General features: G+C 46.4%; 1 protein-coding gene across 5 annotated transcripts in view; it reads left to right on the top strand.

The window, feature by feature from the left end:
- LOC133111630 (trinucleotide repeat-containing gene 6A protein-like) overlaps nt 1–14,370 on the top strand; it is a 33,333-nt gene that overhangs the window by 13,140 nt on the left and 5,823 nt on the right. For 4 of the 5 annotated variants that reach the window (XM_061222133.1, XM_061222122.1, XM_061222160.1 and 1 more), the window contains 15 exons: nt 2,768–5,506; nt 7,272–7,475; nt 8,230–8,402; nt 8,613–8,690; nt 8,849–8,897; nt 9,002–9,144; nt 10,046–10,180; nt 10,302–10,421; nt 10,600–10,677; nt 10,850–11,291; nt 11,895–12,023; nt 12,670–12,831; nt 13,181–13,321; nt 13,667–13,774; nt 13,889–14,104. In XM_061222133.1, coding sequence (XP_061078117.1) covers nt 2,768–5,506; nt 7,272–7,475; nt 8,230–8,402; nt 8,613–8,690; nt 8,849–8,897; nt 9,002–9,144; nt 10,046–10,180; nt 10,302–10,421; nt 10,600–10,677; nt 10,850–11,291; nt 11,895–12,023; nt 12,670–12,831; nt 13,181–13,321; nt 13,667–13,774; nt 13,889–14,104 — 4,917 coding nt within the window. The remainder of the gene's footprint in view (nt 1–2,767; nt 5,507–7,271; nt 7,476–8,229; nt 8,403–8,612; nt 8,691–8,848; nt 8,898–9,001; nt 9,145–10,045; nt 10,181–10,301; nt 10,422–10,599; nt 10,678–10,849; nt 11,292–11,894; nt 12,024–12,669; nt 12,832–13,180; nt 13,322–13,666; nt 13,775–13,888; nt 14,105–14,370) is intronic. The other variant, XM_061222143.1, reaches the window with a different exon arrangement.

The following is a 14,370-nucleotide window of genomic DNA, read 5'->3' as shown; positions in this document are numbered from 1 at the left end:
AAAACGAGCCGCAGTCATTTTACCTTTTTATGGAATTCTGTCTGTGAAAGCACGGGCTTGACCAGTGAAATATTTTGCTCTCTGTGATATCACATTCTCAAACATTGTCTTCGCCTGTTAGTCAGAGACTAGCGAGCTACTCCACTGTAAGCCGCATAGCATACTACCACATAACTATATCGCTAGCTAGCTAGGTTGGTTGCATAGGCTGCATTAGGCGATATGATTAGTTGATTTGGTTTGTGAGCTAGCCAAAGTGCAGACTTATTTTTTATTTTTTGAAACCTGTAACATGGGAGAACTGCTTAGATTGGTATTGTTAAATGGAAGCCCCTGTTAACATTTTTGTGGGGCTCAATTTTCTAAATTCAATGCGTTGTCTGTAGGTAAACGCATTTGATTCCTATTCCTTCAATGAAAACCGTTTTGGAACTGCAGATTTAGGAATAGAAAATTGCTCAGGCAAAACCCAAGGTTATATAAAGGTTACATTTTTTTGTTATTGGTTCATCCTGGACAACCGCTCAAGCATAGCACATGTACTGTTGTCATTTATAGCATTCTTGGATAGCCTAATGTGAAGTTTGTCTAGAATAGTTTCATTATTCAAAGCTTATAATGGAAATTATGTCATTTGATCTGTGTTCTAGTGATTGAGTGCATAGAAATTATTTGTTCTATGTCTATTGTACAAGAAGGTTGCTTTGTATATTCGTTAAATGTATTTACATAACATTCTTAATTTTAATTTTATTTTTTTAGACGCTACTGATGATGGTCATGTCAAAACGAATGTGGAGTAATATGTCTGATTACATCATTATTGTGACATGGCATTGAGGCTACATTCATTACAGCTTGCATATACATTCCAGCCAGACCTTTAAACACGAGAATCTTCCCTTAGGCTTTACCCTTATTAAATTTCAGATGTCTTTCTGCACCAGTGCAGTTTAGCGTTTCAGTGAAAAGGCACTGCTTCTGCTTGTGGTATTGGCCCAGTACCAGAAGTTGAACAATGCTAACATTGACAGTTGAAAAATCCATCAGTTATCTGTGATCTGAAGTTGTATCTACAGACACTGCGGCCAGGGGTGAGGATTGAACATATTGGCAAATAGAGACTGTATTAAGCTCTCATTTGAAAGGGAAAGCAGGTAGTCTTTGACCTCATGTTCCCTGCCTGATGGTCTGTTTGAGATGCAGGTATGTGCTGGGTCAGTGCAGCGTCCCTCCTTTCTCAGGGCACACAGGCGCAGTGCTCCCTAAACTAATGTGCACTGTGCCCTGCAGGTCTAGCAGGCTTTAGCCCCCCCTCCCCTTAGCACGCACCCTGTTGTGACGGAGTTGGCCTGCTCTGCTGCGGCTCTCAGCTCCCTCTGCTGTGAGTCACCACAGGCTGCTGCATAGGCTGGAGCGCGTGAGCTGAATACCAAAACATTGCGGTTTCTCAACGACAGAAAGAGGCGAAGACTGCAGGAGGCTTTCGCACTGCCAGTTTGATGCAGACGGTCTGCTGTGGCGAAGCATAATGTGTGTCTGTGTTGTGTTCGGGGGGTGGAGCAGTTGTTCTTTGGCATGTTTCCCCGTGCTGCTCAGACATAAAGGAGATGAAAAGCATCTGTAGCAGCTAATTGTGTGCTAAAATGTTTAGCACTCCTCCAGTCATTTGTCAAACGGACTCTTAGTGTAGCATGTGACCCATAAATGCGTTCGCGCACATTTCACCCCTGCAAATCGTACATTGCAAATGTGAACATTGTGGTTGGTGAGATGTCAAAAATCAACTAATTGTGGAAGCTGCCCTTAATTTTTCCTAAAAAGCTTCAAACTCTTCTATTTATTTATATATATATATATATATATATATATATATATATATATATACACACAGTATGCGAGCGTAGCAGTGAGCTTTGGTCATTGATCAGGGTAGCAGGGATTTGGCAGTGAAGGCTCAAAGTTTCAGCTCGCAATGAGGCAGAGAAGGGGAATGTCACTCTTGGCACGAGGGTGTGCTTTGGAGCACCTTGGCAGCCATCTTGTTGCGCTCGGGAAAGTGTGTGCAAGACGAGCAGAAATGAAGCTTATTACGGGTGCGATGTCAGAAGAAAGAGACAGCGTGTGAAGGTTCAGCCGCTGGGGACGAGGGCGTCTCTGGGAGAAAGCCCCGCTGCAGAGCTGTGGGGATCGCGCTCTGAGAAGGGAACGCTCTCTGGCTGCTGCTCCTGTTCCCCCCTCCCCCCTCCCCCCTGTGCACATAGCGGAGCCCACGCTGCTGCTACAAAATGGTGACAGCTGCGCTGTAGTGCCGGCCAGGCTCGGGCTCCAGGGGAAGGCCTTTTGTGCTGTAGATCAGCAGGCTGTGTGTCCCACCAACTCGTCACACACATCCGTTTGCTCATGGAGAAATGCACCGTCAGCTCTGCGATGACTTTGAGCAAGCGCAGATCAGTATTTAATGATGGACCGTCAAGTGTTTTGGTTTCAATTTTATAAAAAAATAATTTTCTTTGGTTATATTTGGTATCCAGTTCCCAAAGTCTTAATTTATATTGTTTCTTTTTTTTCTACTGGATCACTGTCCTCAAAACTACTTCTAATGGCTTTCATATATGTAACATTAGACCTCATCTTTTTAATTTCCTTTTTGTAATTGTTGTCCTGTTTCTGGCTTTGCTGTTATTTTTTAACAGCATCCTGGCCTAATAATTCTACATTTGTTTGAGTTTTAATGTTTTTCCTTTTTTCTTTTTTGTCTCCACAGAGTTGAATCACAGTGCTCTTGGCTCTCATTATGAAAATTCCCATTGGAGTTCTGGTTCTCCTGGCAGTGACTCAAACACCACTTGGGATAAAGTTATTGTAGACGGCTGCGACAAGGAAGCCTGGCCTTCTATCACTGGTAGTGACCCAGAGTTAGCCACAGAATGTATGGATGCTGACTCTGCCTCAAGCTCTGGGTCTGAGAAAAACCTTAGTATAATGGCTTCTGGGAGCGCTGGCGGTGACAGCAATGGCAATAGACAAGGAAATGGACATGGTTCTCATTTTATGGTTGCAAATGGCAGCAATAATGTGGGCAATGGGAGTATTAAGGGACCCTGGGGCTTATCCCATGGCTCGATGCTAAGCACATGTCAAAGCCCTGGGGAGAATCCCAATGGCAAATTACCCGAAAGTAGCCATGGTAAATTAAATGCATGGGGCACCCTAGGTTCCTCAACCAATGGAGGTATAAATCCAAGCACTTTGAACCCAAATGCCAACCATGGTGCCTGGCCTGTTTTGGAAAACAGTGGGCATAATCCACATGGGCCTGTTGGGAATGGGAACAGTGGCACCAATACTCAACGTAGCACCATAGGTCAAACGCCCAGCAGCCAGAGTATTAACTCTAAGATGGGCCTCTCCACCCACACCCCCTGGGGCAGCCTCCAGGACAACAATACAGAGTCTGAAGTCAATGGTACAAGTAAGGTTTCGTTAAACGGGCAACCTCAAAACCTTAACACTGAATTGAATGGACCAAATAACACTACTAACATGATGACCTCTAGTTTACCAAACTCTACTGGTTCAATGCAGATGAATGAACTTCCCACAGGGCACCGAGCCTGGCACGTGGGTACAGGGAGCTCGCCTCAGCTCCAGGCCTCTTCAGTTTCTAATGGCACTTCCATTTCTCAGCATGGCAACAGCGAGGGAATAAACAGTGGGTCTTATGGCTCAGCATGGGGAACTCCACAAGACTCCAATTACTCTGGAGACAAATGCTCTGTCCCTAAAGGCCAAACTGTTGGCGACACTGTGAATGCAACTCTAATGCAGTCTGGAGTCAATGGATCAACTGCAAGCGCTACTTTTAAGAATAATAATAATAATGGCATGGGGGTGCGTGGAGGAGGGTGGGGCTCTGCACCCACAGCCTCCCAGAACCTGCCATGGGGAGCGGGGAATGGTGTCGGCCCCACAGGGATCCCTCGCCCTTGGGGCAGCGCGTCATCATCCTCGTCTTCATCCTCCTCGTCCTCCTCTTCAAACACTGGCACTAAGATCTCCAACGGGGAATGGAACACCCTGCCGAGCAACAATCAGCATTCCAATGAAGGCATAACCGGGAGCAGGAAGGGAACAAACGGATGGATGTCCCTGGAGGACGATGCTCTGGGTGAAGGGGGAGCCGGGCAGGCGTCCCAACTGAACAATCAGGGCGGCACATGGGCCAAATCAACTGGCAGTGAGGGTAGCAGCGAGAGCAGCCGCGGGGACAGAGATGGACAGCACACCAGCAACCGGAGGAGGGGCAATACCCAGGAAGTGGTGCAGACCCCCATCACCAGGACTGACCTGGACCCCCGAGTCCTTTCCAACACCGGGTGGGGTCAGACCCCAGTCCGGCAGAACACAACCTGGGACACTGTGGCCGCCTCTAACGCTGAGAAAAAGGCGGACAATGGGACAGACGCCTGGGGTGGCTCCGGCTCCCAGGCACCTAACTCAGGCGGGTGGGGGGACGGTCCTGGCACCAACGGCAAAGGAACCTCATCAGTATCTGGGTGGTCTGATCCCAAGCCTGACCCTGGTTGGGGAGAAGCCAAACGCCCCAGTGGTGATGGAGGCTGGGAGGACAACGCTGCTACCACGGGAGTAGGAAAGAGCAATCAGTCATGGGGAAGCGTCAAGGATGAGAGAGCTTCTTCTACTTGGAACAATGCACAAAAGGTCAAACAGGGATGGACTGAAGGACAGAAGTCAAACCAGGGCTGGGGTGCTGCACCAGGCAGCGAGGGGTGGGGAGCAGATCCCCCTCCTGCGAATCACTGGGGCAATCCCCCAAAGCCAGGATCGGCAGGCTGCGACAGTGACAGTGACCGCTCGGGCTCTGGCTGGAGCGAGCAGGGCAGGGGAGGCACAGGCAACAACTGGTGCGGCAGTGGAGGGAGCAGCACTCCCAACAGCGGTGGTCCGACTGGCTGGGGCGAGCCTACCAAGACAAATCACAAGCAAGGATGGGGAGAGCCTAATAAAACCAGCAATCAGAGCCAAGGCTGGGGAGAGCCCCCCAAGCCCAGTCACTGCAGTTCCGGATGGGGCGACTCTGCTAAACCCTGTGACACCCCAGACTGGGGCAGCAAGCCACAGGATGCTTCCACAGGGCAGTCCTCATGGGGAGTCCCTGCATCGCAGCCAGCGGCCCCTGCCCCGAACAAACCTTCTGGCTGGCAGGGGGGCCCAATGCCATCTACCCTGAAAGAGGAGGAATCTACAGGCTGGGAAGAGCCCTCACCTGAGTCTGTCAGGCGCAAAATGGAGATCGATGATGGTACTTCAGCTTGGGGAGACCCCAACAAGTACAAGTACAACAATGTGAACATGTGGAACAAGAACGGCGGGGGCGAGCAGGATCCTCCGATGGCCCCTCCGCAGCAGCCTCAGCCGCACCCACCACAGCCTGTGCTGCCCCCAAATGCTGTGTCCAGCAAGGACAAGCCTTGTAACTTGGGTAAGTGCTCCTCTTTAAATGTATATTCTGTGTACCTTTCATACTGTCTGGATGCAAACTTATGGCTATATGTGCCGTTTTGAATCCAAAACATGGCACATACTTGTAGAAAATGCTAGAATGTGAATGTGCTAAATAAAATATCAGGAGCCAATCTTTTCAATCTTGGAAATGAGTTATTTTTAATGTTATTTTTGAGTAGCCTTTGTATTAGGGGTGGAGAACTGTTTACTGAAGATTGTCATGAGATTCTTAAACATTGAGAAATGTATACAAAAAATATTTTGCGTCTTTTGGCAGAAAAGGTGTAGGCTATGAATGCAATGTTTCTGGAAAAGAAAAGTGCTTGCATGGAAATTAGTTCCAGCCAAACAGGGAAAGACTTGAGTTTCATCCCAGCTGATGGTGCAGTCATATGGTGGGAACATGAGCAGCAGAAGAGGAACAGGGCTATTTTTAAAAGAAGAATCCAGAGCATGAGTTGGAACCTGAAAGTGAAAAACTTCAATGGTCAAAAGTTGGGTTGAAATTTCAGCTGAGCATAGGAGTAAACAAACCTTGCACAAGCATGCATGTATGGATAAGGACTGTGACCTTAGCAAGGTTCACTGTAATACCAGACCTGCAACCTAAGCCAATGAAAAGTTCCTTCCTCACAGCTGAGATGGCGATAACACTAGTCTTATTTTTCAACAATTAGAATAATTATAATTGCATTGCCCAGTCAGAAGTATTTCCATTTAGTGTTAGGCATCCATGAAAATTCAAACTTCCAGGGAACTGGGCTTGTAATTTAGAAGTTGTTAGGTCGATTCCAAGGTGGAATTACTTCCGTAAATATCAAGCTTTTGCAAGTGAACGTAGAATTTATAAGCATTTGAAGTGGTTTGTTTGTGGATTTCCTTGAGTACATAAAGTTTTAGCACTTAAGCCCTTTTTGTTGTGCCCTAGCAGGCACCTCCAATGTACAGACCTCACATGTGAACCCCAAAGTAATTTAAGCAACTGTCCATTTTTATGTTTATTAATTGCTTGATTATCTTTTATCTTCATTGCTATTGCAAAAAGTTGGCATTGAACAGAAGTTCAGAGGGATTTGACAGAGAAGCAATGCTGATGTCTTCAAGAAAACAATCTGTTAGGCCTGTGCAATAAATTCTATTACATTAATGCTCTGCCTCTGATTTATTTGTGAGAACAAAGGACTGCATATTGACTTCGTGTTCAGATCTGTTTATTTCAATGCCAAATGGCAGCTGAGCATTTCCTGTCATTTTGAAGAATGTATAATGCGCAGTGGGGTGACTGTAGTCGATGCGGTGAGGTAGTTAATCAGATTAGTAGTCTTAATTTTCTGATCTTGTAGCACCATGTGAGTTTCACAGAGCACAGACATTGCTGTGTTTTTTCTGTTCCCTAGCCCAGTTCAGATGCCTCCAGGTCTGAGGTTGCTACTCAGATTGTAATTTTAAATATTGTCCCACCTTTGTTGCTACGTAGCTTGAGGACAGGCGCCTAATATTAATTATTTTATTAAATGGCATTAAGGCCTGAATTCGGTGCATCCATGCCAATGGCTATATGGTGGCTTGTAATTTGAGCCCAGATATCCCTGAAAACACTTTAAAACCATGTGTCCTGTATACATTCTATGTTTGTGTTTTAATTCCCAATGCTGCTTAAGCAGTAGGGAGGGTTGTTAAGATGTTAAAATTGACAGTAGGTGCATCCTACTAACCCTGAGCTGTGTTCCTCTTCTCTGTAGGGTGGGGAGAGCCATATGGAGCCCCACAGAAATCTGAGTCCTCATGGGAGTCTGCAGGGCCCCCTGTCTCTGTGGACAACGGCACCTCAGCCTGGGGCAAGCCTGTAGACACTGGGCCCGGCTGGGAAGAGCCTGGAAGGCAGAATGCCAATGCTGGCAGCTGGGGAGGCCCCACAGTGGGACAGCAGGCTCCCCACAAACCTGGTGAGTCTAAGGCAGGCACATACAAGGGCTGTCACTTTTTTATCACTTTATTTTTTGAAAATGAAGCTCGTTCAAATCTCAGGAAAATGTCAAATTTTGAATATATAATTAGGCCTTCGAACTTGCAGTCTCGTTGTCCGAGTGAATTATGGAGCTCGAGCTGCACTCTATACTCATCCGTTTTGCACTCATGGTCGTAGCTCGGTAGCAAAGAGATGGGTAAACAATAAACAACATGCCATGTTATTGTTTAGTCTGGACCGTATTCCTAGGTAACCTAAACATAAAGTTCATGTGTGGGTCATGCTATCCGTGGAGCCTTGTAGGGCTTATATTTCAAATGGTGAAGCCAAGAACATTGTAACTGGATATATATATATATGATGAGCGGCATCATTGGCATTGGTATGATCTTCACTTTTTTTTTTTTTTTTTCTTCTTTTTTTTTTGGATTGTGGTTGTGGTTCTTTTCTTAATCAATTTCTTTGCCAAACATCTTTCTGTCATTTAGCTCCAGGTTTATTAGGAAAATAACTGAGCCATAATTATACATTTCGGTAATGTTTTATTATTATTTTTATTTTTTTATGGCAGAAAATTAGTACAAATTTCTCTTGAGATTCTTTGGGTCTATTTTTAGGACAGAGCGACAGCCTAGCTAGCACATAATTCTTTATCTCGGCGGGATTGGGATAAATGTTACCATAGGATAACTTTGAACTTTCATTTTATTCTACTTTTCCTTTGATAACAGGGCCCAAACCTATGCAAGACAACTGGTGTGGTGAGGAGACACCCATGGCGGGACCTCGCCATCCAACCTGGGAGGAAGAGGAGGAGGTGGAGATCGGGATGTGGAACAACACCCCGTCTCAGGACATGAACCAGCAAGGGAACTGGTCCTATATGAAGAAGATGCCTCCAAAGGTGGGGCATCGTTGGCCATCTTCAGTCTTTTTAATGGAGTGGAAGGCCACTAGAAGACAGTCAAATTGTTATTGTTCATCTCCAGCCTTTACAAAAGCAGTGATCTTTTTCTGCAGACAGCTTGTGCACACGAGCTGCCGGTGATGTTCCTGAAAGACATACAGCGCCAATCTCTCTTTGTGATTTTGTGTATTGATCGGTTCTTTCTAGGTCAATAAAGGAGGCAACAAGCAAGATGATGCATGGATGAATCAGTTTGTGAAGCAGTTCAACAACATGAATTTCCCAGTAAGACCTCTTTATGCATTTCAGGGCTTGTTTTAATACATCGGCTGATTTCTATGGTTTCTCGGAAGCCTATGTTTATTTGCTAACTGTGAGCTATTTAACAAATTGAAAGAATATGTATGGAATATGTGTATTTAAAACCTGTGTACCTCTTACAGAGGGAATCTGAAGAAGCTATGAAGAACAGTAAGATGGAAATGTCTGGTGGTGAGTTTTTATTTATTTTAGCTTTTATCTGTACTCTTAAAATGGTACCTTTTAGAAGGGGGAATTCCTCGTGCCTGATTTGCTCACAACTGGACTCTTTGCAGGGATGTTGGCAGATAAGCGCATGGAGGTGGACAAACCTGTTCTAAATATGGGAGAATACAATGGTGTGATTGGAAAGAGCCCTGTATCACGCCATCAGATGTCCAAAGAGTCTTCCATGGAGCGAAGCCCCTATTTTGATAAGGTCAGTAACACAGCTAATGTTGAAGTTGGTTTGTGCACGAATGTCCCCTATCTGTAACGCCCCCTCCCCACTAAATGGGGAGGAACCTTTAGTCATTAGTGCATGTTAATCAGCTGCTTTAACAGAGATGCAAGCATTGCACACTGATCTGGGGTTAATTCTACTCACCCGAGTGACAGGGAATGACAGTTGGTCAAAGGAGATGTAGACCACTGAGAATCACTGTCCTCATCTTTCTCTTTCTCACTGTAACTCTTCAAAGCTGCAGGGCTTCTTGGGTTTTCATGTGTGCCACTATCCATACATTCCCCCATGCTGGCAGGCTTTAATTTGGTTGGAACAATTGAAATGGTTTTGTGTTAATTGAGGCAGCCAACTGGAAAAAAGGCACATCCATGCGTCCTGGGCACTGCAGCTTTGAGCCTCTGTAGTTAGGAGCTTATCAGTCTAACCTTGCCCTTCTGTCCTTTCCACTGTCCTGTCTTGGTTTTTCTTTCTTGGTGGCGGTCCTGGCTATTCCTCCGGTTTCTTGCGACCCACTCTGCCGCGTCTCTTGCTGCCCTCTTTGCTTGCTGGCTGGCGTGCTGCAGCTGTCTCTGTCCCTGTCTGTCCCAGATGGCATTGTAGCAGAAGAGCCCCAACATGTACAGTACTCCTCTAATCAAAACATGAAGCTTCCCCCTTCAAACGGTACACTACCTAACCAAGGCCCTGGCTCCATGCCAGCGGCCAGCCATCAGAACTTGAATTTGGTCAGGCAGGTGAGTTCAGACAGCGTTTGTAAAGAGTGTGGAGAATGCCTGTTGCATGCCCCCCCCCCCCCCCCTGTGCTGTGCTTTTGTTAATCTCCTCGTGAGCTCCTTACTGGCGGGTTTTAACGGTTCTGACCCTCTCCTTTCAGAATGTTAATCCCATGTTCGGTAGCAGTAATGCAGCAGCACAAGGCAGGAGCACCCAGCAGCCTCCAGCACAACCTCTGAACTCATCGCAGCCTAATCTCCGCACTCAAGTGCCTCCACCGTTGCTTTCCCCTCAGGTAACGCACGCCTCCCCCCTGAGCCGCACGCCTTTCACAAAGGACCCACCTGGGCACCACTTGCCATGGAGTTTATCCTTGGGTGTAATCAATATCCTTTGGCCTCCCCCTATCTCCCCAGGTTCCAGCATCATTGTTGAAGTATCCTCCCAGTAACGGAGGCTTGAACCCTCTGTTTGGGCCACAGCAGGTTGCTATGCTGAACCAGCTCTCCCAGTTAAACCAGCTTTCCCAGCTGCAGGTACGGCTTCTTCCATTGCACATCCGTTGAGGAAAGTTCTAATCTTGGTTGGTACTAATCGGTAATGCAGGACAGTTGGTAGTTTGCATGTTGTGCCTTGCGGACCTGTTGTGTCTGGTTGGTTGACTGGTATCCATGTTAGCCTTGTTAAAAGCCGCTGCCTCTGCTCGTCCCACAGCGCCTCCTCCTGCAACAGCAGAAAGTGCATAACCAGAGGAACATGCCCATCGGTGGACGTCAGCAGCAGGAGCACCAGGTAGGGCCTTCTCTCCCTGTATCGGCCTCCTGCATCTGTCAGTCCCAGTTTCTCAGCACCCTCTGTCTCTGTTCCTGTCAAAGAATATATCGTGTAACCCATAAAACGGAATTTTTTGTAGTTGTTACCTGAAATTGTGCAAGGATGTACTGACTGTGCCGGTGTCCTACAGGGCCGAGCTCTGGGCTCCTCCCAGCAGATGATGCAGCCCCCTCGCCACCTGGATCCTTCCATGATGAAGCAGCAGCCTTCCCCACAGCCCTCATCGCTACACCAGTCAGGCCTCAAGTCATACCTGGAGAACTTCATGCCCCCGAACGCGGCCGAGCTGCAGAAAGAGCAGAGTGCCCTGGGCTCCTTCAGTAACTTCCCTCTAGGTGGGTTCGCTCCCCCTCCCAGCGTAGGGCATGGCGACTCTCTGTTGCACCAGGCTGCGAAGCACCCCATGATTTCCGCGCAGCACGCGCCCGGCTACCCCCCGGCTGGCGCTAATCACAGCCACAGCTTCCACAGCCCGCCACAGAGCAACGGCCACGCCGCGCCCGGCTCCCCCATCCACCCCCGGGCTGGGAGGACCTTCGGCAGCCACGAGAGCAACTGTGTGTCAGCACGAGGTGAATGAGCCTGCTTTTACTTACTGCCAGTCTAACTGCACTGCAACCCCCCCCCCCCCCCCCCGCCTTCCCAGTCTTAATAGGGGCTCAAAACAATAATACAGCGGTCATTTTGTTATTGGGTCGAGAGTGCCATTTGGAATTTTACCGTAGTTACGCTTGAGTGCTATATAGCGCTCTTGAGACTGAAAGGGTTAAATTCAACAACAATAAGTTAAGCGTATTTGTTTTATGAAATTGTGCTTAGCAGATATGTGTGGTGCTTCTGCTTTAATGCAGCTTGGCAATAGTGAGCTTGTCACTCCCCGTCCTAACAAAGCAAAGATTAAATGTTTTCTGGTAGTCTTCCGTGAGCTGTTCAGAATATAATTTTGATAGTCTGTCAAGTTGACCAGGGGCCAGCCGTCATATTTTAGAATATCTTGGCAACATAAACCTGATCCGGGTGTTGGGCCGGGTGCCACGGGTCCACCCTCACACCCCTCGGAGAGTTAGTCAAGTTGACACGGACAGAATGTGCTAAGCTTGGTGTTCCCTGCCCCAAGTTGATATTTTTATATTGTTTCACGGTCCAAATATTTCTGCCCTTCTCACCTCCCGCAGGCTTGAATTCAAACTTGAATGTAAACAATCTGGATATTGGCAGTATTAGTTATAAAGAGCCCCAGTCCCGGCTGAAGAAATGGACTGCCTTGGACAACTCACCGCTAGATCAAAACTCCGGCAAAACTGGTAAGTAATGTCACCAGCAGTTGGTGTCCTTGAGCTAGTTGTCAAACCCCCAATTCCTCCCTGACAAGCTGGTTGGTGCCTTTTGCCGTTGGTGTGCGAGTGTGTATGAATGGGTGAATGAGAGTCATTAATTTACCATTCATTGTAATGCCCTTTGTGTTGCCGTAGTCTCTGGAAAAAGTGCTATATAAATGCAGTCCATTTGCCATTTACCTTACCCTGGGCTTTTTCCAGTAGTTGGAAAAACATTCTCACTTGATCCCCCCTCAATCCTAAGACCTATTTAATGATTGTTGGTGTTGCCATCCAAATTTCATGTGATCCACATTGACTGAATATAGCCTTATCACTACTTTGCTCCAGTTTCTATTATTATTCAGCTGTGTAAAGCTTTTACAAATCATTTAAGAGTTTAACAATGTACAGTATATTGAAGTTCAATGTTTTCCTTACTTTTTGGATTTGTGGCAAGAAATGTATGTAGATTCCAAAGGTTTTTAAGCACGTTGTGTCATCTGAAATTGTAGAAACCTATGAGCTGTTCTTTTTTCGATGCTAATTTAGGGTGGAAATAACCCATTAAAGGTTAAGTGTTTGAGAGAAAGAGGATTCTAAAAGGTCGATGTAATGCCCTCTTGTTGAACAGGTGCTATCTCCTCTGGACTGAGGCTTGAAGATTCCCCCTTTGGTCCGTATGACTTCATGAATACCAGTAACTCTCCTGTCAGCCCTCCTGGATCTGTGGGAGACGGCTGGCCAAACCGTGCCAAATCGCCACATGGCTCCAGCAATGTCAACTGGCCTCCAGGTGAGGAGTTATTTTGATTTTATTATTGCAGCGCTGTCACTGCGACGGTCACAGGTCAAGTTTAGGGCTGGTTAAATGTACAGGTGCACAATATCTGACAATATGTATAACCAGTGGTGGCATGTCCATATTCACCGATGCTGATCTCCCTGTTTTACGTTAAAAGCACAAATACACTGCAGATTTGCCCCAAAAAAACAGAACAGACTTGTATAACCAAATATTTGGCCTTAATATATGAAGCAGCTGGCCCGGGTTTAGAGCACTGTGGAATTTCTTTGTAGCTTTCTTGAGAGTTTGGCTGGTAAAATGCTTTCTGAGAAATGCTAATGTCCTTCTTGTTTGACAGAATTTCGCCCTGGTGAGCCTTGGAAAGGATATCCAAACATTGACCCTGAAACTGACCCTTATGTCACTCCCGGCAGTGTGATTAATAATCTCTCCATTAATACTGTCCGGGATGTCGACCACCTCAGGGACAGGAACAATGGTAGGTCACATGCTCCACTTCTCTATGCAAAATGAATAATCATTTTGCCAAAAAAAAAAAAAAAACTTTAATTTGAGGTTAGGTCTCTTATTCTCTTAGTCTATTTTTAACGTAGGCATAGTTCTTAGAACACACTGCTTGTGCAGAGCTTGTTCCTGCTTAGAGCTTGCTGCATAATTAAAAAATACAAAAATATGACATTTAAAAATATATCTAAAATATATCTTAAAGTTTAATCTTTTTAATCCTTGAAATGTGATCTCGTACTTCCCGTTTAGCTGTACCATTGAATTTTACCCTGAGAGGCGGAAGATGATATTTTGTTTTGGTTTTTGTTTCATACAGGGTCAACCTCATCTCTGAACACCACGCTGCCTTCAAATAGTGCCTGGTCATCCATTCGTGCCTCCAACTACAGTGGTTCCCTCAGCAGTACAGCACAAAGCACTTCAGGCAAGTCACATGTATCTTATTCACGCCTCGGCAGCTCAAAGGCCTGACGCTATGTACGTACAGACCGTGCCGGCAGTGTGTTTTAACGGTCTCCTCTCCATTTTCCCCTAACAGCCAGAAACAGTGACTCCAAATACACATGGTCCCCTGGTCCGGTCACAAACACCTCTTTGGCTCACGAGCTGTGGAAGGTTCCTCTGCCCCCGAAAGGCATCACCGCTCCGTCCCGCCCGCCCCCGGGCCTGACAGGCCAGAAGCCCCCATCGTCCTGGGACAGTAACTCCATGCGGCTGGGGGGCTGGGGTGGCTCCGACTCCAGATACACCCCTGGTAAGGGCACACCAGCCCACACACACCTCTCCTGTTTTTCTGCTTTTCATACCCATATACCGATTAAAGTAAAACAATTGACATTTTGGTAGTAGTATGCATATTTTTGGGTCTATTGTTTTTTTTTTTATTATTCTTTTTCTTTTCTTTTTTTTAGCTGTTTGTAAAACAGTTTCCCATGTGACATGTTTTTGCATAATTATCGGATAACATTAAGATTTTGGATACTGATGCTTGTTCGGGCTTTTGCTTGGTGTTCGGCCTGG

The sequence above is a fragment of the Conger conger genome, chromosome 2 (assembly GCF_963514075.1).
Source record: "Conger conger chromosome 2, fConCon1.1, whole genome shotgun sequence".
Taxonomy (NCBI): domain Eukaryota; kingdom Metazoa; phylum Chordata; class Actinopteri; order Anguilliformes; family Congridae; genus Conger; species Conger conger.
The sequence above is the reverse complement of the archived record's forward strand: the minus strand, read 5'-3'. Positions and strand labels throughout refer to the sequence as shown.